General features: G+C 42.2%; 1 protein-coding gene across 6 annotated transcripts in view; it reads right to left on the bottom strand.

Annotated features, from left to right (window-relative positions):
* Positions 1-26,992, bottom strand: part of LOC108411859 (voltage-dependent R-type calcium channel subunit alpha-1E) — a 296,188-nt gene that overhangs the window by 46,406 nt on the left and 222,790 nt on the right. For 4 of the 6 annotated variants that reach the window (XM_037535798.1, XM_037535797.1, XM_037535800.1 and 1 more), the window contains 7 exons: positions 17,262-18,029; positions 12,904-13,091; positions 11,085-11,196; positions 10,878-11,007; positions 5,443-5,502; positions 4,187-4,293; positions 745-756 (listed from right to left, as the gene is read on the bottom strand). In XM_037535798.1, the coding sequence (XP_037391695.1) occupies positions 745-756; positions 4,187-4,293; positions 5,443-5,502; positions 10,878-11,007; positions 11,085-11,196; positions 12,904-13,091; positions 17,262-18,029 (1,377 nt within the window). The remainder of the gene's footprint in view (positions 1-744; positions 757-4,186; positions 4,294-5,442; positions 5,503-10,877; positions 11,008-11,084; positions 11,197-12,903; positions 13,092-17,261; positions 18,030-26,992) is intronic. The other 2 variants (XM_037535801.1, XM_037535799.1) reach the window with 2 other exon arrangements.

Here is a 26,992-nt window from a genome sequence, read left to right as displayed (position 1 = left end):
TGTGGGCAGCGTCCTGTGGGCAGCGTCCTGTGACCACTGATGAAGGACTAGAGGATGACCACCACAAACTGTGCAGCAGCAGATGAGCTGTCGTCTCTGACTTTACATCTACAAGGTGGACCGACGAGGTAGGAGTGTCTAATAGAGTGGACAGTGAGTGGACACAGTGTTTAAAAACTCCAGCAGCACTGCTGTGTCTGATCCACTCAGACCAGCGCAACACACACTAACACACCACCACCACGTCAGTGTTACTGCAGTGCTGAGAATGATCCACCACCCAAATAGTACCTGCTCTGTGAGGGTCCATGGGGGTCCTGACCACTGAAGAACAGGGTAACAGAGTATCAGAGAAAAAGATGGACTACAGTCTGTAACTGTAGAACTACAGAGACCAGCTATACAGTAAGTGGAGCTGGTAAAGTGGACAGTGAGCGCGGAAACAAGGTCATAATGTTATGCCTGATCTGTGTGTATATGTATGTATATATTATTTATATTGTGTTAGGTTGTCCCTGCCCTACATGTACACTTGGCTCAGTGGTGTCTCTGGTGCATCTCAACCCTCTTCCAGCAGTGGCCTTTCTGCGATGATAGAAATCTGATCAGCCCAAGATGCATGAAGTGGCTTGGAGCAAACAGGCCCAACAGAGAGAGAGAGGTGTTTAGTCCAGCTGTAAACAGCTGTAGACTGAGCAAGGTGGGGGACACTATTAACATGAGTGATGAAGAAAATGTTTTTACCCCAGAACATTCCTGGCAGATGCAGGGAGCCACAATCCACAGGAAACCAACAAAAACAAACAAACAAACAAATACATAAATACACAATAAACAGAGCTCTGAATCTGTGCAGAGTTTGAGCGAAACAAACAGTGTTTAAAATTCTCTCGGACACAAATACACGCACAACATTCAGTGGTTTATCTGAACTGGCCATCGGTCCAGCACGGAAGGCTCCACTTTTAAGGTTTTTGGCACTTGCTTGTTAGATTGTTATGGTATCTGAAGGATGAGGCTAGCAGTTCTGTTGACTGCAGACTGGTTAATCCCTTGACAGACTCATTACATACTAACGCTTATTATTCAGCAACTACAGGGACTTCAGTGCAACCTGGCTGAGCTGTTCTAAGGTTATAGAGATGTGTAATAAAACACTGGCTGGCTCGTGGTCCTTTAAGGGTTTCAGCATTCAGTTTTCAAAGCACTTCTGCAGAAATAGAGCTATCAGGACTACTGTTCCTACAGCTATTTCGTCCTAGGTTTATTTCACAACAAACAGAATGTGAGCTGGTTTTTATGAGTTGGACTGAGGAAAATACAAATAATATTATATAATAAAAGACAGCAGAAAACATTCTATAACACATAGGACTTAACAATGAAAACAGTGAGGTGTAATAATACATTTAGTGCTTTTTCTTACTGCACATTCAAGAATTAAAAACAGACCCAAAAGGGAACCAACAGAACTTGGGTTTCTAGTTCTAGCTGATTTTCCACCTGCTGACCTGAAAGACAACAGGAACATCATAACAATCGTGATTAACAATTAGATGGTTTTTTGGTCACTTTATGCCACTTTAAAGCATCTAATTTGGCTAATAGGCCAACTTGATTGCCTGTCAACTAAGCTTAACTCTAGGCAAGCTGACATAATAATGTAGTGTGCTTTTTTGTGCTTCCACTTTCAGAGAACCATGTGCGGAAACAAGCAAAGCTCAAATTTTTCTCTGACTAGTACGGATGCAGCAGTACACTGAGCCCACGGTATCATGTTTTTTGGGTCACGGTAACAATATGATTTCGGTGTCTTCATATTTCAGGAAAAAAACATGTCACTCTATAAACAAACTATTTCTTTTCCCTGCAGACAAATAAAACTTTCTGTCCAAAAACGGCAGCATGACTGCCCAGTGTTTGAAATTGGGGGGACATTCAAATGAAAAGTGTGTCTTAGCTTTGCGGTAAGTGCTTTGCCTTCTTGATATTAAATAATTAAAGAGATCCAGAGAGGGTGTCTGTGCCAATTCGTTTCAATTGATTTCCGTGATGTTTCAGAGAGTTCAGGAATTACGTCGCTTCTGGAGTTGTGAGTACTACTGCACACTGACTCGAAGTGCTGGCGCCGATGTGCGGACCTCCTTTAAAAGCACTGGTTTTGAAATTTTGGACGCTGGGTGGCATGACGCGGCGCATCCGGTGTGCGGTGGCCTTAACTTCTCTCTGTCTCACTAGCACTCACCAATGTTACGTTGGAGCTGAGGGGTTATTCCTTTTTAGTTGCTCCTCTTATCTCCAGCTTGTATTTGCATACAGAGTGCTGATTGGCTCCTGGGTAATTCTGACTCCACACATGTTCTGTAGATATGAATGTACAGTATGTGTGTAATGTGCAGTGCAATAAGAAAATTATGGAAATTCTAGTAAAACAACAGGCATATTGGCTACCGCGGTTCATGTATGTATATTGCTGTCACATATTCCTTGGAATCCATCACCCAGGCTCCTCCAGGAAGTCACATGTCTCCTGCCAACTCTGACCTGCCTGCATGCTCCAATCACAGATCTCACTCTCCGGAATACTAATGTGGTTCACCTGTGTTTAGCTATTAGCTTTAGCTTATAAGCCTGGCGTAACACAGGTTCACACAGTCTAGATTACGTCTGGTTTATTAAAGGTTCCCTTGTTCTACTTTCCGCACGCGTCTGACTTCAGCCTCGACGCTACAATTGCACCGAAGTGGGCGGTGGGCGTACCATGTGCTCGATAAGAAGAAAATATATTGGCGTGGAGGCTACACTCTTTAAAAAGATTGTGCTTCAAGGGCTCTTTAGTAAAAAAAATGATTCTGTATAGAACCATGAACACTCAAAGAACCCTCTGCATGATTAAAGGGTTCTTTGCCTCATGAAAGGGCACTCAGCACTACACTTATTTCTCTGCACGCAGATGAATTTTGTCGAATTTATGGAGTTTAAGTATCTCAGGGTCTTGTTCATGAGTGATGGGAAGAGGCATCGTGAGATCGAATGCAGGCTGGGACAGACGGCAGCAGCAATGTGGTCACTGGTCGGTCTACATCCGTCACACGGTCGGTCTACACCCCAACCCTCACCTATGGTCATGAGCTGTGGGTAATGACAAAGAATGAGATCATGGATACAAGTGGCAGAAATGAGCTTCACTCTACTTGATAGGGTGAGGAGCTCAGTCATCTGGGAGGAGCTCAGAGTAGAGCTGCTACTCCTCCGCATTGAGAGGAGCAAGTTAAGGTGGTTTGAGCATCTGATCCGGATGCTCCCTGGACGCCTCCCAATGGGGATGTACCAGGCACCCTAGGACCTGCTGAAGGGATTGTATCTCTAAGCTGGGCTGGGAGCGGCTTGGGGTCCCCGGGAATGAGCTGGAGGAAGATGCGGGGGACAGAGTCGTCTCGGATTCTCTGCTCTCCCAACTGCTACCACAACCCTATCTGGACTAAGCAGACTGGAGCAGTTAATGATGATGAGGTGACGTTTGTATATAAACAGAGTTGCAGACAAGGTTTTGTAATGACCTTGTAGAAAAATGTCTCAGTGCCAGACACACCTGTATAGTAAGACTGAGGGCTCTGTTACTGTGTTGTATTGCAAATCTGTGTCAGGAGGTCTGTGATCTTTTCTATCTCTGATTGATAAAACAGGCGTAATATATCCTGCAGAATTTGATGCGGAAGCAAACTGAGATGTATTGTTTTCCTGCATGTTTTCCCATGGATCAAATCGACTAGGCATACATTACGTGTAAATTTTAACCTTTAACTTAAGGCTATGTTGAAACTATTTTACTCGGTGCAACTGGTTAAACTTACGTTCAGTTGGTGCAACTGGCTGCAGAACCAGAAACTAGAACCTTAAGTACTTCTGTTGGTTCCTGTTTGGGTCAGCTCTTAGTTTGAATGCACTGGAAAAGCACCCTAACAGGCTAATGAACTCATGCACCTTCAGATCACTTCTCTGACGGATGCTTAGCCATGTGCTGCTCTACTGAGGAGGAGGAGGAGGTTAGCTGGACGTTAGAATGCTTATAAAATCTGATATTCAACTAATTCAGCCAAACTGGTTGATTTAATCAGTAAAACACAGAAGCTCACACTTCAGTGTTTCATTTCATAAGCGCAAACTGCCATGTGAGCACACTCACGTGAGAGCGAAAGCCACCAGCGCTCCGATCACCACGATGAAATCCAGAATATTCCACAGGTCCCGGAAATACGAGCCATCATGCAGGATCAGACCCTGCTCGATCATCTGCACAACACACAAACACATAGTGAATGTGCTGATTTAAGCAGACTTGAGGATTAAAACGGCATTTTGTAAGCACGAGCGCTACTGCAGCTTCCTGGGCACAGCCAGTATAAGGAGGCCACATGATTAAGAGGAGCGCACTAGAAGTAGATTAGAACAAAATGGTATGGAAAAAAACATAATACAACTCTAAAAAAGTTGGGACCCTGTGCAACATGTAAATAAAATCAGTCAGGATTAATTAGGAACACTCAGGATTAGTAAGGGTCACTCAGGATTAGTAAGGGTCGGTCTCTCAGGATTGGTAAGGGTCGGTCTCTCAGGATTGGTAAGGGTCACTCAGGATTGGTAAGGGTCACTCAGGATTGGTAAGGGTCGGTCACTCAGGATTGGTAAGGGTCAGTCACTCAGGATTGGTAAGGGTCGGTCACTCAGGATTGGTAAGGGTCGGTCACTCAGGATTGGTAAGGGTCAGTCACTCAGGATTGGTAAGGGTGGGTCACTCAGGATTGGTAAGGGTCGGTCACTCAGGATTGGTAAGGGTCATTCAGAATTTGTCTGGATAAGTGTTAAGGTCATTTTGGATTAGTCAGGATTAGTTGAGGTCATTTAGGGTTAGTATGGGCCACTCAGGCTTAGTCAGGGTCACTTAGGTTTAGTGGGGGGTCACTCAGGTTTAGTGGGGGGGGTCACTCAGAATTGGTCAGAATTAGTTGAGGTCACTTAGAATTAGTAAAGGTTACTCGGGATCAGTCAGGATTAGTAAGGGACACTCAGAATGTGTCTGGATAAGTGTTATTAAGGTCATTCAGGATTAGTAAAAAGTTAAAAGCAGCAAAAGTCCATTAAAAGTCAGTTAAGGTTATGGATAGGATCGATTAATTAGGCTCTATTATGAAGTGATGTTTTCTTCTTTAACTAACTGCTGTTAACATTCAACTTTTCGCTCAAACAGCTGTCTGATAGACTGAATGTTTGGCAAAACACGCCTGATCAGGTTTACTTTGTTTTTTAAAACTTCAAAAAGAATTGTAGATACATTTCAAGTGACAGACATCCCATTTTACTGCAGCCAGCTTTAATGATCTATCCCTGTGTCGTGCTACCACAGCATTCATCATATTCTTTAAAGCACAAAAACTCTCTTACCTTGATTATCATTTCAAAGGTGAAGACTCCAGTGAATACATAATCAAAGTAACGAAGCACCTGTAGGAGGCAGAGCAGAGACTCCAGCTCAGAGCATCGCAAATATCACACACACACACACACACACACACACACACACACACACACACCCTGAGGAAACACCATGAATCATCTGCCGACATTAACACTGCTCAGTCCATTTGGTGCAATAACGAAACTGGATGAATAGCAGTCATTAGCTTTCTAAATGGAACCCAAACGATGATTCTGTTTTAGTGTTGCTCTGGCTCATTTAATCCGGAGCATCGTTTGCTTCCAGCCTGATGATGACACCAAACCCTCATCTGTCAGCGGGAGCTGTCATGAAGCCGAGCAAAATTAAAGCCTGTAGCAGAATTTCACTACAATTTATTCAAACTACTCAGATCAAACCAGTCTGAGCTGGACATCACCGACATTTTAGGAAATCTGTTGGCGTAATGATAGGAAACCAGAATAATTAGATAATTATAGTTTGATCATTTATGAGAGACCATATTATGACAAGCAGTGTTTTGTTTACAGCAGATAATTCCAGGGACATAACGGAGCGCTGTCAGGAGTAACGTGGTACAAATAATGAATAAGAGCAATGCGATTACTTTTTACTGCAATAACTCATTACAGCCCTGTAATTACATTACAGGGTCTCACTTTATTTGGATAGTCTACTATAGTCCCATAGATAGACAGACAGACAGATACATAGACAGATAGAGACAGATCAACAGACAGACAGACAGACAGACAGACAGATACATAGACAGATGCGCCCTTGAGCAAGACATCTAACCCCCAACTGCTCCCCAGGCGCTGTGGATAGGGCTGCCCTGTAGTGTGTGTGCTCACTTGTGTGTATGTGGTGTTTCACTGGACGGATGGGTGAGATTGTGGTGGTGAAATTTCTCCATTGTGGGACTAATCACTTAATAATTAAGGGTCACCTAATAATTAATATTAATTAGTAATAATTATATACAGATGTTCAAACTGTTCATCTGTTAAGAACTCTAAACTTGGGGATTAGAGTTAGGATTTGGACCAGGGTGAGGGTTGGGTTAAGGTGAGGTTTTGGATTAGAGCAGGATTAGAGTTAAAGAAAATGATGGTCAGTTTAGTAGATATTTAGTTGAATGCAACTTGACAGTAAATAAAGTATCTACAAAGCAACTAAAGTGGATGATCCAAATAAAGTGATACCCTTTGCAGTTACTGATTTGATTATTGTAGAGTTCCACTACTGATTTGCACTGCCTTAGTGGCTCAGGAAGTGTGGCCTTGCAGAGGGCCGGGCAAAGAGGCTCATGGGAGGTACAACCCCGATTCCAGTGAAGTTGGGACGTTGTGTAAAATGTAAATAAAAACAGAATACGATGATTTGCAAATCCTTTTCAACGTATATTCAATTGAATACACTACAAAGACGAGATATTTAAATGTTCAAACGGATAAACTTTGTTTTTTGCAAATATTCACTCATTTTGAATTTGATGCCTGCAACGCGTTCCAAAGAAGTTGGGACAGGGGCAACAAAAGACTGGGAAAGTTGAGGAATGCTCAAAAAACACCTGTTTGGATCATTCCACAGGTGAACAGGTTCATTGGAAACAGGTGAGTGTCATGATTGGGTATAAAGGGAGCATCCCTGAAAGTCTCAGTCGTTCACAAGCAAGGACGGGCGAGGTTCACCACTTAGTGAACAACTGTGTGAGCAGATAGTCCAACAGTTTAAGAACAACGTTTCTCAACGTGGAATTTAGGGATTTCATCATCTACAGTCCATAATATCATCAAAAGATTCAGAGAATCTGGAGAAATCTCTGCAAGTAAGCGGCAAGGCAGAAAACCAACACTGAACGCCCGTGACCTTCGATCCCTCTGACGGCACTGCATTAAGGACCGACATCATTCTGTAACGGATATTACTGAAGCAGTTTGAGTGATCAGATTTGTCTTTGTTTTAAATGCGTCTCGGGTGTGTTTTTACTTGCATTTTCATGTTGTTTGGCCTCATCCTGATACTCAAGATGCAAAAAGTGACCAGGTGTAATCAAGATCATTAGGGCAAATCAGATTCGTGCCACTTCAGCCTGGTTACGTGAATGTGGCATTTTTAAGGCCTGTTGGCGCTGGAGCAGTTTTGCCAGAGGTGGCCGTGTAATGGAACATGTGTATGACTCCACTGACAGATTCATATGGGATAAAGGCTCTATATCATTTCCCCAATAACCTGGATTGAAATGCCATCATGTTGACAGTCATGTCAGTGTATTTGACAGGCACCACAAATCTGAACATCAGCACGTTAAAACAATGACTGTTCACCAAAACTGACCATCATTAGGCTCGTAAAGTGGATTCATTCAGTTGACCAAATGCTGCCCAAGAAGACAGAAATTGCACAGCCTTGAGAGGTATTTAGAAGATATTTCATTTTCCTTCTCCTGGTCATTCAGCCATCACCAAAAACATAGATTTCAGTGATCGTTATCAACCTGAGGATTAAGAAACACCTTTAGCCTCGTCTTTAGGTCGTTTTCTATTATCTTGTCATTCCATTACTGCAATGCAGTTCGAACAGGACTACTTTTACCAAAGGAGCTCTGAGAGTGGCACATTATAGAAGCAGACTTGGAGGAGACTGTAAAAATTGCATTTCATATTCAAACAAATAAAATCACAGAGCTTCACGGTGATCACTTAAATTACAGCACCTCCCCACTAATCCAGCTCCAACAGAGCTTAAAATGAAAGGGATGGATAAAGATCTCTGCGCTGAAGAAGCAAAGCTCACCTGAACGGACCAGACTCCATTTACATTCACAAACAGCTCAGTGACACACTTTACTCGAAGTGTTAGAGCTGATTTTAAAATGTTTCTACTCAAACAACAACAGATCACAGTGATTAGGAAAGCAACTGGCTCTTTTCACAAGAAGTGTGTAAATGCTGGGTAAAAGAAATTCCGCTATTGCTTAACGGACAGATATTAAACTCCGAAATACAGGCGTTCACATCACTTCAGCCAATACAGCCAGAAAGGTGTGTCACTTTATTTTTGTCATAGGTGCCAAGACTGGAAATTGAGGATGTGTCTAGAACTGCTGGAGAACCAAACACACAACGATGTGGGAGCTACCGTCTTCAGAGTAATAAAACGATGAACAGATGAAAACAACTATACCCAAAACGCTAGAATAGCCATGTTAGCTGAAGATGTTGGAACAGCTCACCAACAATAAACTAGTTGGCAAAAGCTACACATGAACACATGCCAGCAGGGGGCGCACCGAGTCTTCAGGCTACATAGCGCCACTTTAGATGTTTTGGTACCACTTCAAATTAAGACTACTGTAACAAAGTGCTTATTCATGGTTTAAAATTAGTTTATTAATGTTGTTGTTGGTTATAAGTTGGGTCATACACACTTAAAGCATTAATAAGCAGTTTTATCACATTAATAAAAAAGGGCAAAAGTGAGCTGTGATACCTGATGAAATGAATGTGATGAAGCTGATGAGTTTAATGCTGACTGATAAACAAGACAAAGTAAGATCAGTAAACATCAAAATCTGAGGTTTGAAACTACACTATATTTCCAAAATTATTCACTCACCCATCCAAATCACTGAATTCAGGTGTTCCAGTCACTTCCATGGCCACAGGTGTATAAAGCCGAGCCCCTAGGCCTGCAGACTGCTTCTACAGACATTAGTGAAAGAATGGGTCGCTCTCAGGAGCTCAGTGAGTTCCAGCGTGGTACCGTGATCGGACGCCACCTGTGCAACAAGTCCAGTCGTGAAATTTCCTCACTTCTAAATATTCCACAGTCCACTGTCAGTGGGATTATAACAAAGTGGAAGTGATTGGGAACGACAGCAACTCAGCCACGAAGTGGTCGCCCACGTAAAATGACAGAGCGGTCAGCGGATGCTGAGGGGCATAGTGCACAGAGGTCACCGACTTTCTGCAGAGTGAATCACTACAGACCTCCAACCTTCATGTGGCCTTCAGATCAGCTCAAGAACAGCGTAGAGAGCTTCATGGAATGGGTTTCCATGGCTGAGCAGCTGCATCCAAGCCTTACGTCACCAACAGCAACGCAAAGCGTGGAATGCAGTGGAGTAAAGCGCCGCCACTGGACTCTAGAGCAGTGGAGACGTGTTCTCTGGAGTGACCAATCACGCTTCTCTGTCTGGCAATCTGATGGACGAGTCTGAGTTTGGCGGTTGCCAGGAGACGGTACTTGTCTGACTGCATTGTGCTGAGTGTAAAGTTTGGTGGAGGGGGGATCATGGTGTGGGTCTGTTTTTCAGGAGTTGGACTCGGCCCCTTAGTTCCAGTGAAAGGAACTCTTAAAGCTTCAGCACCAAGAGATTTTGGACAATTTCATGCTCCCAACTTTGTGGGAACAGTTTGGGGACGGCCCCTTCCTGCTCCAACATGACTGAGCACCAGTGCACAAAGCAGGTCCATAAAGACATGGATGAGCCAGTTTGGTGTGGAAGAACTTGATTGGCCTGACCTCACAAATGCACTTCTGGAAGAAAATTCCCATAAACACTCCTAAACCTTGTGGAAAGCCTTCCCAGAAGAGCTGAAGCTGTTATAGCTGCAAAGGGTGGGCCGACATCATATTAAACCCTATGGATTAAGAATGGGATGTCACTCAAGTTCATATGTGTGTGAAGCCAGACGAGCAAAGACTTTTGGTAATATAATGTATAAATGAATGAGGGTTCACTATTACGCCAACAACAGGTCAATGCTGCCTTTTTTATTCATGTGTTGTAACTGCTTATTAATGATTTCAAGGTCTTTATGATCTAATTATTGACCATTAATAAACTCTCTTTAAACCATTCATCAACATTTATGAGGGTAGTCTTATCTTAAAGTGGTACCGACGTTTTACACAAACACTGGCTCCAATGAACGAACATCTCCTGCCGCTGGGCTCTCGCTCTCTCAGATACCGACAGCTTTTAAGGGAGCAAATGGAAACTGTTCCTCTGAAAGTGGCTGCAGCAGCAACTTTAAGCACAAACTGCACATTAACTGACACAGAGGTTCTTCTCTTCCGTATGACGACGTTTATTCTTTTATTAACTGTATAAACTCATTTCTCCTCTGCACAAGATCAATGGACAAACCACTGAGGCTGAGATGAGGCCGTTTTTTGCTTCAAACTCGAGCTGGATACGTTCTACTCATCATCTTTACCCTGGAACGAGCAACGAGAACCTCCAGCAGAAAAAGGCAGAAATGTGAAAAGGGCCTCTCTTTCCAGTCTGAGGGAAGTGATTAGTAATGGATAACTTTTGAGTAATTAACTCAACACTGACGGAGCGGAAGTAACAGAACAAGACAGATAAACAGAGACAACAGAGTCTTACTTTGTTCCAGTCGGAGTTTGTGGCCACTGGATCTTCAGCAGCTAAAGCAATGCTGCTGGCAGCAATGACCAACAGGATACACATCTCAAAGTAACGGAGATTAACAACGTAGTGACAGGCCCTGCGGATACTAGAGAGGGAGAGAGGGAGGATGAGGAGCTAGAGGAGTAAGAGGATTTAAGGTGGTAGGGAATGAAGCAGTCTTACGGATTGTGGGGTTTGAAGATGAACATGCTGTTTTGGGGAGGAGCTTTTGAAGAGTTTGGCACTTCCTCATCTTCCTTCTCCGACTTCGAGGCCTCCAGGTCTTTGCTGTTAGCTGTTAAATAAACATGTCCAACCATCAACGTTCCAACCATTCATGTCCAACCATCACCATTCTGCTTTTCCAGACACTTAAATGTGGTTCTACAAGGGTTCTTTAGTAAAGAAAATGGTTTATATAGAACCATTAACACTCAAGGAACCCTTTAATCATCCTTCGCATTGTGAAAAGGGTTCTTCAGATTGATGGAGATGTAATGTGGTTCTATATACAGCCTTTTGAAAACATTTCTGTGTAGCACTAAAAAAACGTTCTGTTGTTATGATATCAAGCTTGTAACAATAGAAGAACCCTTCTGGTGCTATATAGAACCTTTTCAAAAAGGTCTTTGCTGTTTGCTGGTGTGCAGTTGAAAATAACGGTTCTTCATAGAACCATGAACACTCAAAGAACCAGTGCATGTTTAAAGGGTTCTTTGCATTGCAAAAGAATTCTTTTTTGAAAAAGGTTCTATATAGCACCAAAAATGGTTCTTCTATTGTTGCAACATCAAGCTGGTAACAATAAAAGAACCCTTGGGTGCCCTAAAGGTCTTTGCTATACGCTGTTCCAAAATGTTCTATATATAACCACCTACATCACATTCTCCATCAATCTGAAAAAACCTTTCATTATGCAAAGAACCCTTTAATAATGCAAAGGGTTCTTTGAGTGTTCATTGTTCTATACAGAACTATTTTCTTTACTAAAGAACCTTAAAGAACCATCATTTTTTGGTGTGTACTGAAATTTAAAAGGCCCATATTATGGAAAACTGAGTTCACCTTGTTTTTTAAAGTTATAAAATGTACTAATTACCTCCCCATCTAGAACAACCCTTTTTGGTGCTAAACAGATCCGCATAGAACACATTCTCCATCAATCTGAAGAACCCTTTCATGATGCAAAGAACCCTTTAATAATGCCAATGGTCCTTTAAATGTTCACGATTCTATATAGAATTTCTTCCTTTACTAAAGAACCCTCAAGGAAACCATTATTTTTAGTATGTACTGAAATTCAAAGGGCCCATATTATGGAAAAGCTGAATTCTCCTTGTTTTTGGAAAGTTTAGCAGAATGTATAACACATTCTATTCACCTCCCAGTCCATTTCGTCCATATACATTAAAAACTAAGCTGAAAAATCAACTTTTTGTGATTCACTTTTTGAGCCTGTAGCAGCTTCACGCTGAAGCTATAAGGAGAGTTCCAGCCAAGACGGCTTTTTGAATGAGGCACATTACAGCACAGCCAATCAGAATACAGCTCATTTACATACATTAGTTGTAAAGCCCCAGGGAACTGTGCTTTCTTTCTAAATAGGTTCACTTTTATATATACAAAGAATGTCCTGTGAACAAATTTCCATTAAGTGGCTGATATTTTGACTTTGTCAAGGTTACATAAGCAGTATGCTCACCAATCACAAGGCTGATAAGGGTTGTCCCGCCCACACAACTTTGACAAAACTGTTTCCTCCCTCTTGGTGTCTTTGTGTTCGAGTCAGAGAAACCTAACCACCCAGCGAAAGCTAACCTAGTAGGCATGACTAAGATATGATGCGGAATATGTGGAATATGAGCCCTTTAAACTACACAATGCATAAAATGAGACTCAACAAATCAGGACTTTGATCAAAAGTTATTTTTATTCACCCAAATATAAATAGAAAAAAGCGTGATGCTCATGCCTAGATTCAGTGCAGGAGTAGGTTCTTTACCTGTAACGGACAGCTCCAGGCCCTGCTGAGGGTCAGTCACCTCTATCATCACACTCGCCTTATCCTGACCCAGAGAGGCAGGGGTGTTGTTGTTCTCACCCTCAGTAGTGCCCCTGGGGGCTGCTGTGTGCTCCAGCGTGGTGCTGTCAGTGACCTGCAGTGTGGCTGGCTCTGAATCTCCAGGCTCTCTGAGTAGACAAAAAGGAGAACCAAGGTCAAGTTCAGAACCTGAGCCGAGTCATTCCTGCCTCATTCTGTCTGTGGAAGGCAAAGGGCACTGCACATATTGAGGTGATAAAGTGTGAATTTGGGGATTGTGTTTGTTGGCATTGAGGTGACCCAGAGCGAGGCTAGCACTGATGTACTGATTTGCAGTACAAGGAGTTGCTGCTGCACCCCTGGAGGCGCAGACAAAAGTGGGAAAAACACCTCAACGAACGGGAAATAAAAAACAGCGGGAAAAAGGCAAACAAAGGGGACGCCGAGAGAAAGTAATGAAACAAAGGCTGAGATAGAAAATAAAAAGTGAAATAAAATATAATCAGAAAACTAAAGGCCTCAGTGATTCTGAGAGGAAGGTAGACTGTGTTTCACCTGTTTTCTCTTTGTAAAACAAACACATGGAGCTGTTTCTTCTTCAAGCTTTCTGCTTTTCATTTCCTTTCTGTTTACATACCCACCCAGGCTAAGTACTTTACTGGTCACCCCTCTCCAAATGTGTGACAGAAGATTGCTGTTTGACACAGCTTTAAGTAGAGAAGTCCACTGGTGCGCCAAGCTCTGCCTAATTGGTCTGAGGCTTTCTGGGAATTGGAGTTCCCTGAACTTACGGCAGCTTGCTGTCGTTGCCCTCTGCTGGTGGCTGGCAGCGCCAGCTGGGCTCTTACAACTGCCTACAATTTTGTTCCTATGAGGCTAAGAGGGCAGGATTCATGCCACTGACCTAATCACTTTCTCCAGGTTTTGGGAAGCAGGGGCCTGCTCAGATTTCTAAAAATGACCTTATGTGAAAATTCACCTTTAAATATTGACTTAAAATGTGAATTTGATGTGAAAATGCAATAGATCAGTAATAGAAATGGGAAACAGTACAAACAGTATAAACATTATAAACATTATAAATAATAAAAATTAAAGTAAATCTCTAGACTATTTACAACAAAATAAGAATAATAATAATAAAAATAATAAAAAAATAATAAATAATAATATTAAAATAAAATCCCCTGCAAAACTATTCATTACTGTTAAAAGCAGACACCTGCAGGTGACCAGAATAATCAGAGCTCTTCCCTCAGCTTTCTCCTGACCCATCAATCTCTGCCATCTTCAGCTGTCAATCACATTTTCATGTTCTTAAGTCACAGAGCTGGCAGCAGGCAGGATCCTGTTAAACATGGCCCGCATGCTCTTACCACAGTAACAGTGTTTGTAATAAAGTGAATCCCTTTAAGAAGAAAAACCCTCCAGCATCACCAGCAGCTCATTTCTCCCGAATTCGCCTGAGGGCAGAAACACACAGCGTGTTAACAGCGTAAAGGCCGACCTGCTGCTGTCAGCCACGACATAAACCAGATGTTCACTTTCTGGAAACGCGGACGCTGAGCGCTCCAGGCGAGTCTTGTTTAATCAGTCAATCGCACCTCACATCGTTTTGGTAGGGGATGGAGTCAAGCAAGAACAGTACGTCCCTCTCCCCAAAAAACCCCAACGAAAGCAGCTTTTCCACACCACCATCACACCATGAGTGCAAATATTGACTGAGAGTCTCGTAATTTATAGACTGCAAATCCACTTTTCTCCAATAACCCATTTCCGCATAGCAGGTGCTGTGGTAACACCACAGAAGGCCTGTTCACATCTCAATAAGCATTTTCAGTGATCAGATCACATTCGGGTTTCCCTTGAAGGCATGAAAAGGCAGGTGTAAACACCCATCAGATGCATTGCGATCGAATTACGATCGGATTACTTAAACTACATCCAGTGGTTAGATACAGATTTTCCCCATATTTTTAACACAAGTGTAAACAGAATGCGGTTTCAGTGTCTCTATACAATTTTGTGAAATTTTGTGAAAAGACCATTCTGTCTGCTGAGTGCTGAGCAGCAGGTGTGAGGATGTAAGAGGAAAAGAAAGATGGCATGCGACGCTGAAGTTTCCCAAACCAAGCACTGTGAGTTGATGGAAGTGCCCAAGCCAAGCGACTCATCGTCATGACCATCATCATCATTATCATCATCTTAAACCGCTTAATTCAGCTAGGCCAGGGTCGGCAGCCCAAATGTTAAGAAGAGCCATTTTATCATTTCAACAAAAATCTAACTACATTGGGAGCCATTTGGGAGAAGTTATGTCCATTTTACCATCTAATGTGCTAGTATGTGCTAATATATATATAAAAACAACAACACAGACTTTGCTTGAAGCTTTAGTTCAGGCATTGCCGCCTTTCTGGCAGGAAACTTTTCCACAAAATTATAGGGTACTTTTAAAATGTCTCAACGCTCGACTTTTTACGAGGCTATAGTTGCTTCTCATTCGCTGGCTTCATGTTCGAATTGTCCCGTTCCACCTTAATTGGTGCCTGAGGCACCAGAATGTAACTGTTGCGCCATTTAAGGTGGAACGGGAAAATTTGAACAAGAAATTGACTTCAGCTTCACGACTTTTTAATGTTTCAGTTTCTCGTTGCAGATTAAACGCTTTAGGAAACCAGCTGGAGTGATAAGGTTATTCATTCCTAACTTGTCACTCATCTTAAATATTTCTGTTTGACTTGTCGTAAGCAACTAGGTAGACGAGATTGTTGTCTGTGTTGCTATGGTGACCAGCAGTCTTTGCGGCAAATTTCAGGATTAAAGGGTGAACTGGCAGTTCTACATTAACTCCAGTGTTTAAGACCGTTCCCTGGTAGCAGTTGGGAGAGCAGAGAATTCTAGGCGACTCTGTCCCTGCAACTTCCTCCAGCTCATTCCACTGGACCCCGAGCAGCTCCCAGCCAAACTGGGAGATTAAATCCCTCCGGTGGGACCCTGGGGTCTTGTCAAAGTGGGCCGTGGGGCCATGCCCAAACTACCTCAGATGGCTCCTTTTAGTGTGGAGGAATAGTGGCTTTATTCTGAGCTCCTCTCGGATGACTGAGCTCCTCACCCTATCAAGTAGACTGCAACCCACCACCCTGCGAAGAAAGCCCATTTCTGTCCCTTATATCTGTGATCAAATTCTTTCGGTCATTACCCAAAGCTCATGACCACAGCTGAGGGTGGGGATGTAGACCGACTGGTAAACAGAGAGCTTTCCTTATGTTTCAGCTCCCTCTTCAGCACTGCAGTCCGGCACAGCGACCGTGTTACTGCTGCCTGCGGCCGATCTCACCATCCCTCTTCCTTTAACGTGTATCGTATGGAAAAAAGTAAACAAAAGCAAAGCAGAAACAACATGTTTGACCTGCTTTTCACATGGAGGATGTAAAGTTGGAGCTCATCTGGTCACACTGGGGGTGCACTTTTGTAAAAAGGGTAAAAGGATTTAAGCCAAAGTCTATCCAGGTCAGATCAGGACACAAAACACGTTAATGTGAGGTCTAAACAGTCTCAGATAAACCTGCTTGTATTACTGATCAGAGAATTGTACACAAACTTTGTTCTTGCTCTGGTTTGGTAGTTCTCTGTATAGGTTTATTAAATCATATACTTGCAAGGCTACTGATCATATTGATCACTGATCATACTGATCACTGATCAGAGCTACACATCATAACTCGCCAAATTCAAAGGGCCTGCTCTTAGTCTATTGATAACAATAACAGGCTTTGTCTTTTTGTTTTTACCTTTAAAGTAACTGGTAGAGCACCCAGTAAAGTACGACTGAATGATTGATCTTTTTTTAATGGAAATTAAAAATTGGCCGTACACTATTCCAATAAGAGTCCTTGGGCAAGACTCCAATCATCACCTTGGCATACCTGTGTAAAATTATCAAATTGTAAGTCGCTCTGGATAAGAGCGTCAGCCAAATGCCGTAAATGTAAATAACTTGCAATTAAAAAGAAGGCAAATGTCACATTATACGAGTTGCAATTTTAGTTATATCCTAATATTTAATGATGCCTTACGGAGTTTTACGTGAGTAAATTTCACCTAATAGCTAAAAAAGAAAATTAAATAGACAATTAAACTACTATCGCAGAATTAGGGAATAAAATGGCAATTATATATTTTTCCCTAATCATTTAGCCCAGTGGGAAAACCCAGTACAGCAAAGCTATCACTATGGCAGCGTTTACATAGCTGCTTACACCAATTCAGCAATGAGGCACGGAATGCCAACACAAAAACACAAGGGCCTGCCTAACCTCTTCTCAGCCATGATGCCATCTGGACTGATTCGTCCATCGTTGTTGCTTTTCTTCTCCTCCTCTTCTTCTCCCTCGTTCCTCCTCTCCTGGCTGCTTGAGCGACTGTGGTCCCCTTCCGTGTCCCTGGATTGCCGTGGTTTCCGGAGCTTTGAGCCAGAATCTGTCGGTCTGTGCTTACGGATCGCTCGCTGCCTCCTCTCTCCGTTTAACCTCAGATGGCTGACTGCCTGAGAACCACAAGAGGAGGCTGCTGACTCGGGCAGCTGCAGCTCTGGGAGAGGAATGTCCAGGGCCATAGGTGGTTCCGGTAGGGGCACGGAGATATCCTCCTCACCTAGGGACAGGTCCAGTGGCCCGACTGGCTCCAGAGGGGTATCTGAGGGTCTTCTGACGCTGAGGGATGTCTGAGTCTCCGTTTCTGCGGGACGTCTAAGGTTGAGTGATGTCTGTCTGGATGTCTCTGCAGATCGGCGGACACTGTGCGAGGGCGAGGCGGCAGGCCGGTGCTGCTGCAACACGCCCTGGCCTTCCCGCTCCTCATTGGTGCTGCTGTACAGGATCTCCCGGCTGGACATCTGCCGGTGGCGGCGGAGCTGGCTGGTCCTCTGCTCCCACACGGACATCGTCATCCGGCGCCTCCTCTCTCTCCTGGACATGAAAGAGTTAGAGGCATTGAGTGGAGGAGGGTCTGACTCTTCCAGAGAGTAGGCCGCTCGGCTGCGGTGGATCGCTCGCTTCCTGTACAAGTAGGGCCTCCTCCTCCTCCTGAGAGAGAAACACAAAGAACATGGTCAGAACAGAGCAAAGACAACACTCCAGTAGGTTACACAGGCTCATATATGCCAATAACTACACACGTGCTAAAGACTACATGCCTCAATTTCTCTAAACCACTATGTCCCCCAACTTCAGTCCTCAGGGCAAACCAGGTGGTCCACAGTTTTGCTCTATTCCAGGTCCCAACAGACCTAACCCAAGTCATTAAGAACACCTGGTGTTTGACCATTGGGAGAAATACTCTGGACATATTTTTCTCCAAACCTGGTCCTGTAGATCTACTTTTCTGCAGAGTCTAGTTCCAACACCACCTCTAGCTAATGAACTTCTTTGGGGCAGCATGTTAGAAAAGGGTTGAAACTAAGCTCTGCAGGAAAGTGGATCTCCAGGAGGAAGCTTGGTGACCACTGATGGGTCCTAAGGACTGGGGAGGAAGCACAAACTGGGTCTACGATCTAGATATTAACTGGGTAAGTGTAAGGTATAAATTCAAAAGTACTAGACATATATTTTTGGCACAAGATGATGGTCAGTTCTGAGACAGTTCAAATAAATTACACTGAAAAGTCCACCAGGGTGTAGATATTAACTGAGCAAGTGTTCAAATATGCTAATGTAATTATGTTGGGTAAAATGCAATCACAGTGAAATTAATTACAGGCTCTAGATATTGAGCTAATATAGGACATAGTAAACTATCCCCAAATTATTTGGAGTAATAAGGTGGTCAGTATAAACATATTCACTCTAAATTTGACCAATTACAGTAGGGACCCAGCAAAACCACAGTAAGAATCACTGCTGTCTTTTAGAGTCAGTTATACAGTTCATTGTTGGTAATTAACTGTATATACAGTATAAAACTATTCATTTTTGTTCTCTTTGCATATCGCTGTTGTTGGAACAAAACCTTGTATCTCCAAAATTGTAACTTTACAGGAGAAGGAAAAAACCTACTTTATTTTTAATGTAAGTCAATGGAACCAGAATTTTTTCAGAGAAATTTTGGTCTGTTTCTTTTCTTCCATTCTTCATGAAATTTGCACACAATGTAGAGGTCAACAGGCAATTTTTAATTATTAAAAAAACTGAAAAATGACAAAAGAGGAGAAACAAGGTTTTCTTTCTTTCATCAACAGTGATATAATCATTCTACATCATATGAGTACTCACTGCTTCTTACCCAAATAACCACAGGGATACTTTCCTAGTTAATATGTGGAATATGTTGGGCATTTCAGGGTAATTTAGAACTTGGAACTTACCATCACATTACCCAAAACAATCACCTAGTCATGTAGGACTTGGTTAGTATCTAGAACTCAAGGTACTGTAAAAGAAAGGGTTACCACTCATCTAAATCAGGGGTTCCCAATTTCAGTTCTGGCAACCCAGAGCTGCACATTTCTATGGTTTGTGTCAATGAGGGAAAAGGAATAAATGTGCAGAGCACAAGGTTGCCAGGATTGGGACTGGGAATCCCCAATTTAGAGCGGTTGCAATGCTGTTCTAAATAGCTTTCTATAATACTAATTATAGTGTTCAGAGCTGTGCAAACTCATTCAAGTAACAAATAAACATTTTTTTAAATTTTCAAAAATAAAATCACACCCTTTCTAAAAGTGACCAACCGGGCCTTTGTCACATACACTTTGGTGAATATATGCCTAAATCCAGCATCACCACATTTCAGAATAGCTGAATTGACCATCCCAGACCTGCTTAATACCTCCTGGAAGTGTATTAGTCCAGGGAGATTCCCTCAAAAGAGGCCCTGGATATTCTGTAATAACTCTCTCTAGGACAAAACAATCTGAGCGAAACAATGTGCAATGAGCTCCTCAGTATGTGGAGCTTCAGACAGGCTGGGATGCCCGTGCGTCGGAGCGATGAGGTAGATGCTGGACAGCCGTCATAATGTTTAACCTCTGTTTGCAACTTCCGGGTGCAGACCCCCTGTACCCCTTCACTCAGTCGCTCGACTTCTCATCAGGATGGTGGTGTATAGTATTGAGCAGCATGTCAAGGTATGTAGTGTATTTTTTTTTGGTTCAGATTGTTTTACTCAGATTGAGTTACAGCAGAATATTCGGGGTCTCTTTCCAGTGAATCTCGTTGCATTATCCAAGAAGGTTACCGAAAAGTCCCAAAATTAAAGTAACTTCATTAATATCTGAGATAGACGCTTTAAAATGCACTCATGCCTTAATTTTCACCCTGAAAAAGAAACTTTGCTATGTTTTTGAACTGTAGATGTAGAAACCTTGGTTTAAAGTAGATTTAACTACTGAAAAAGAAGGCACGGCTTCCGTTTGCAGAAAATCTAGGGATTTGTGGTGCATTGGAGCTGCTTCAACCATCTATATATTTCCACATTGAAGTATGTCAGATATTTCAAACTTTGGTATTTTTTACTCATGTTGTCATACTATTTTTGAAACTGGGTATCTGTCTTACAGTAATAAAGCTTTCATTGATATCAAACCAATTCTAATATGTTAGTTTGTGCAGTTTCACAGGTTGCAAGGACTAGAAGGCTGGAAAAAAATACAAAGTTAGATGGTTTGAGAATGATCACAGCTGTGAAACACTGAGAATTAAGTTTCAATAAACTTCATGTCAAGAATACTTGATAATAAGTTAATGTAAATAAGCCATGTTACCATTTAAAAACTTATTGCATTCTACCTCAACCTTGTTTGGAATTGTCACGATTATCCTCTCCCAGTCCTCCATGTGCTTCCTTGTTTTGATTCTTCCCTGTTCTGCCCCCTTGTTTTTAGACTCCGCCCTTGATTGTTTTCACCTGTGTCTTGTTAACCCTCATTGTTCTTGTATATAAGCCCTGTGTTTTCCATTGTTAGTTGCTGGTATTTGTATGGTGTTTCTTCTGGCCTCCGTTGTGTGTCTAGTCTGTGTAATGTCTGTCCCCCGACCTCTCCGTGTTGGCTCGTTGACCCTGGACTGTTTAGACCCCGATTATGGATTTGCCCCTAATAAATCTCGCTTCTCTCAGCGTATGTGTCCACCTCATCATCGCTCCACCGCATTATAGTAATGTTTAAATTGACACCGCACAAATTGTTATTGTATATAAAATAACAAAAATGATCAATATGGAAATTATTAATATAGAATTTCTTTAAAATAGCAAACATGCATCTCCTGTTCTAGTAGTAACATCTAAATTATTTCTATTTTAGAAAAGAAATAATGTATCTAGCACCAACTGTTCAGAAGTTATAATAAACGTTGGTTCTTTTTCCATGAACCTCTTTTTCACTGATTTTAAGGCAAAATTGAAGGTCATTTTTTAACCCAAAAACTACACTAAGATAAAGACAAACTAAGACACACTAAACTCTAGCACCATATGTACTGGGCACAATTATTTTTCTGGAAGTATTAAGCAAATCTGATGGTGATTAGCCATGGATTGATCCATATTTCAACTCAAATCCATGCTGCTATCTACTACTGGTCTTGGGACACATTGTAGAAAGGGTCAACTGTTGCGACGTTCAGAGTTTGGGATGTGCGACCCAGCCGGCCAAAACCGCTGGGATGGAAATGGACTGGGCTGATCTGAGGTGTCAATGTGAATCAAAAGAAAACAGGAAAAAGAACAGCATAAGGAGAAGAGTTTATATAGAATGGTACATCAAAAGAAGTGCTGGGAGCACTGAAAGAAATCCAGAAAACTAAGGTGACCAATGATCAGACTTGAGGTGAGGTGAGACGTCTGATAAAATGGCAAAACACAAAGCTTCACCCAGAGAGGAACATCAGGCAGGAATTGGAATGAACAGACTGTGTTACTTACTGGCGCTTGAACTCTTGTGTGGTCCGTGTAATCAATGAGCGGTTGGTTGAAAACAAGACATTAGTGCTTTTGGGAACAAAGACAATACAAGCCCAGCAACACAGTCCAAAACTGACTAGAGTTATAGGTGAGAGATGGGAGTCTATCTAGGCCCTAAGGAAAGGAGAAGGTGCTAGAACCTCCACTGAGGGACACATTGATTATGCCTAATTACTTAACTCACTACATGCTTTCTCTCAAAGATTCCCCTGGGAAGAGCGTGCAGCGTAGCCAAAACCTGTACTCAAGTAAAAGTAATTGTTACCTCTGTGAAATAATGACTGCAGTAAAAGTGGCTTTCACTGAGTGCAAGTTTGTTCTTGTTTTCAATAAAAGGATGTTTTTAGAGAAATATTAATTTTATGGCGCTTTTTTTTTTTTTATTTTAAATCACTAGATTTTTAGAATTTATTTTCCAAACATTTCTGTTATTTATGCAATTTCAAATAAGAAAACATTAAAACATTTGATCATGTTTAAGTAATAATTCATGCAGTAGAGGGTTCAGTGCAGGACTAATAGGGTAATAGGGTAGCTAACTTACCTTAATTCCAATAATACACTGGATCTCTAGTTTGCTATTTCAGCAGAGGAACTGAAGGTTGTGTGGCTGTATTCTTCTTTTGGTTATAATAAAATGCCAAAGCTCCAAAGTGAGAGGTGTTAAAGCAGCCCAGAAGGAACAAAACGGTGATTAAAATGGAAAAAGTACATTACGAGTACTAACTAGTATTTGAGGTGTTTGGATATCCAAGCTGATCCCAGTATTCTTTTTATTTCGTGTAAGTTCAGTATAGTGTTTTTTTTGTTTTTGCTCCACTGACTACAAGAAAAGTGAAAACAGAAGCCGCTAATGTTGCATCGCATGTTAAACAAAGTGTGAAAATTGTTCAAATGTGAGAAAATATATTTGTCAAGACCATTAAGGGGCCAGCTAAGTATAACATCCGTGTGGGAAACACTTTTTTCATTTGAAACAACTCAGGAAAGCACAAATACATCAATAAGTTTACTTGAGTACATGGAATTGAGTGAAGGTAGCTGTTTACTGCCCACCTCTACAGCCGATTGGTCAAACGGTGCAGATATGAGGGTTTTGGTCTGGGTGACTGGGCAGCAAAAGCGTCACATGACAACAGGATGATAGCAGCATTAGATCAGGAGCAACATACACGACAATCTGTAATCTCTTTGGGAATGTTAAGACAGTCGGGAACATTGCACAGATATAAACAGATATAGATGGGATCCATAGGCAGAAGCATTAACACACACACACAAACACGTTTACTGAGAAAAAGAGGGAGCACCTTCGACTTTCAGGCCCTATAGCTTCACTTATGCGGTGCAGCAGGATTCGTCCATTTCTCATGCTAACCAGGGAACATGCGCTCGTTTCCCGGAGTGCTTCTCGAGCAGTTTCATGCCACAGTCTCCTCTCCTCTCCGCATGCAGGATCCAAATGCCATACGTGCAAAACTCGACCTTCAGGGCCACGGCTGCATTCTCAGCTCAGTGACAAGATGAAAGTTCACATCCCCCCAAAACACGGAAACACGGCAGACGCAATGGCGTACGGACAGAACCGATAGTTTCCGACAGAGGCCAGACCCTCGCTGTCTTATTTTGGAGGGTTTAAATACCACAGACTTCCGTTTGTTTCCTTTATTCTGATAGACCTTCAAACTAAATTCACAGGGACTTCAGAACCAATTGACCGTTTGCAAACTGGACGCTATCCTGATCATCCCGAGGACGGAGATGTTTTTATTTCGTTCCTGAACCTAAAAAATTTGAATTAAACTCTGTGGAAGAACAAACACAAAGCTCAATAACAAAAGCTGTTAACAGGCTCTAGACACCTAAAAATATGGTCCTTCTAGGGTTCTATATAGGACCATGAACTCTCAAAGAACCCTTTGCGTGACCGAAGGGTTCTTTGCACTGTTAAAGGGTTCTTTAGATTGACAGCGAGAATATTTTTTAGGGTTCTATATAGGACCATGAACACTCAAAGAACCCTTTGCGTGACTGATGGGTTCTCTGAATTGTTAAAGGGTTCTTCAGATTGATTGAGTATTTTATAGGGTTATATATAGAACCTTTTTGAAAAGGGTTCTGCATAGCACCTAAACTGATTCTTGCATTGTTACAGGCTTGACATCATAACAATAGAAGAACCCTTTTTGGTGCTATATAGAACCATTTACAGCATATTCTCCCATCAATCAGAACCCTTCAACTATGCAAAGAATCCTTTAATCACGCAAAGGGTTTGTTGAGTGTGCCTGGTTCTACTTAGGTGGACGGAGCTGAACGTTTGACGGAAACAGTAACTAAGGGAGTTGGAACCAGTCAGAATTTTGCTAACGGTCAAGTGTCCAGTGTGAAAGGAAAGCTTCAAAATCATTTTCTCCCACATTTTGTCACTGTGAGAGCTCAGATAGGACATGCTCAGAGTCAGGAATCTGACATCACAGCCATGCAGTGTTTAATTTCCAACAAACATGCATCAGTGTGCAGACTCATCTCAGGAGTTTCAGACGTCCACTCTAGACGAGCTTTGTTCACAGTAAATCCTGACCTGCACCTTCAGCCTCGAACACACATCCACTCAGAGCTCATTCACTGCTGACACGTACACAGACATCTTTGAAAACCTAGTTTATCTGGCCTTGATACCTGGATCTCCATCACATGACGCTACCAGGCTGGGAGGGTGAAGGCAACCTTCCTCTGAGACATGAAGCTCCACTACATCTCCACCACAGCTGCTGCTAATGCAACGTCACTGGAGCTCAACACGCTTGGAGGAGAACACTAACTGCTAATTCGGTTATGCCAGCTAACAATCTGGTGGACTCCTGGCTGCAGGCTGTGGCGACTTAGGGAAGCTGATTGGTTGAGAAGCGTTCTTGCTGTACTGTTATTTCGCCATAACAGCACATTTTTTTCCCACATACAACGTATCACTCTGCTGAGACGCTGTTGCTAAGCAAGATTTTGTCAGCTGTAGGAGACGCTCAAGCTATTTAAAACGTTTTTACTTCTCACTTTGCCCCAAACAGAAAACGGACACTGTTAAGATCACATCTGACCGACAGCCGATTTGGTCCGACTCTGAAGACGAGACGACACTAAATTCCCAAACTGTCGTCACCACTGAGCAGCTTTTCAGTCGGCAGCTGTGACAGAAGAACAGCTGAACAACCTGGAATCAGTCAGAAATGAACCCAACACCATTCGCCAGACGTGTCTGATCTTCAGAGTCAGACCAAATCAGACTGAGCCGTAAAACTGACCCAATATCAGGTTCAGCTCAGTTTGGTCAGTTTCTCCAGATCAGTATTAATGTTGTTTTGTTCCAGCCGGTCTGTAAAGCTTCTTACAGCCCGTTTAGTTTGGCGTTCTTCTGTCACAGCTGCGGACTGAAAAGCTGCTCAGTGGTGACGACAGTTTGGGAATTTAGTGTAAGGAGCTGGAGAGCGAACTGCTGGCTGAGCAGCGAGTGGGCGGAGCTCGTTACTCTGACGTAGCAACAAGCTGCTCGTTAAGGAGCTATAATTTGGTGAAGGAACTGAACATTAAACATATTAAATGCCGCGTTCACAGCTGTGTTAGTGTGAATAACGTCACAAGCTCATCATCTATGGCACTAGCTGAACATGTCACAGCCGTGATGTTATTTTGTGATTACACACTCATAACATCGATAACATCACCCTCATGTTCTATTGCTTAATTCGATTTGAATGGTGACCTAGAAAAAAAAATCTAAAATTTCAGTTTATTTCCAAGTTTACATGGAAACAATTGTCAGATTTTCAGTCTCAGACTTTTTGGACAGTATCTCTTCTAAAATGTTGACATCATGGTATGAATGTCTGAAGAGTAATTCTTTTTCTCTGTGTTGAGCTTCAGGACTTCTACCAGAGAGAAACGCCTGTGTGGTCGTATCCGGTTTGATTACTCAGGGAAAGAAATATTCTAATTGCGTTCAGCTCTTAATCTCATTTAAACTGGTCCTGCATGAAGTCAGGGTGAGACGTTCTCCTGTAGATCAACTCCCTCAGATTTCCTCATTTTGATCCAAATATTGTCTCACATTGTTAAATTGCATCCAACTTTTATATGCATTAGTATATGTACATATAAAAGGTTGAGAACCATATACTTTACTCTGGCCAGGATGTTACAAAGGATCACATGATGCAACTTCCTGTTGGCTGCTTCCCTCTTCCCTTAGCGTGGTAAATCAGTTTCATTGAATTGAACACAGTGTTTATGTGTGTTTAAATTATCAAATCATTTAAACCCTCTATTTATTGAAAATAGCACAAAGACAAGATATCACATGTTGAAACTGAGAAATTTTTATTGTTTTTTGAAAAATATTTGGCCATTTTGAATTTGATGGCAACAACATGTTCCAAAAGGACGGAGATGTTTTTATTTCGTTCCTGAACCTAAAAAATTTGAATTAAACTCTGTGGAAGAACAAACACAAAGCTCAATAACAAAAGCTGTTAACAGGCTCTAGACACCTAAAAATATGGTCCTTCTAGGGTTCTATATAGGACCATGAACACTCAAAGAACCCTTTGCGTGACTGATGGGTTCTCTGAATTGTTAAAGGGTTGGGATTGCAAAAAAGTTGGGATTGGGGTGGAAAAGCTGGTAAAGTTGTGTAATGTAAAAAAAAAAACCTGGTGGATGATTAAGAACAGATAAGTAACATGATAGGGTACAAAGAGCATCTCAGAGAGGTGGAGTCTTTCAGAAGTAAAGATGAGGAGGGTTCACCACTCTGTGAAAGACCTGCACCATCAAATAGACCAACAATTCAAGAACGTCGTCTCTCAACGTAAAATAGCAAAGAACTTCTGCTTTTCATCGTCTACGGTACATAACATTAAAAGACTCAGAGAATCTGGAGAAATCTCTGTATGTAAGGGACGAGGCCAAGAACCAGTATCTGCTGGCCGTGATCTTTGGGCCCTCAGGCAGCACTGCATTAAAAACAGACATGGCTCTGTAGTGGAAATCACTGCATGGGCTCAGAAACACTTCTGAAAACCACTGACTGTGA

Source organism: Pygocentrus nattereri, chromosome 28 (assembly GCF_015220715.1).
Source record: "Pygocentrus nattereri isolate fPygNat1 chromosome 28, fPygNat1.pri, whole genome shotgun sequence".
In the NCBI taxonomy this organism is placed as follows: Eukaryota; Metazoa; Chordata; class Actinopteri; order Characiformes; family Serrasalmidae; genus Pygocentrus; species Pygocentrus nattereri.
The sequence above is the reverse complement of the archived record's forward strand: the minus strand, read 5'-3'. Positions and strand labels throughout refer to the sequence as shown.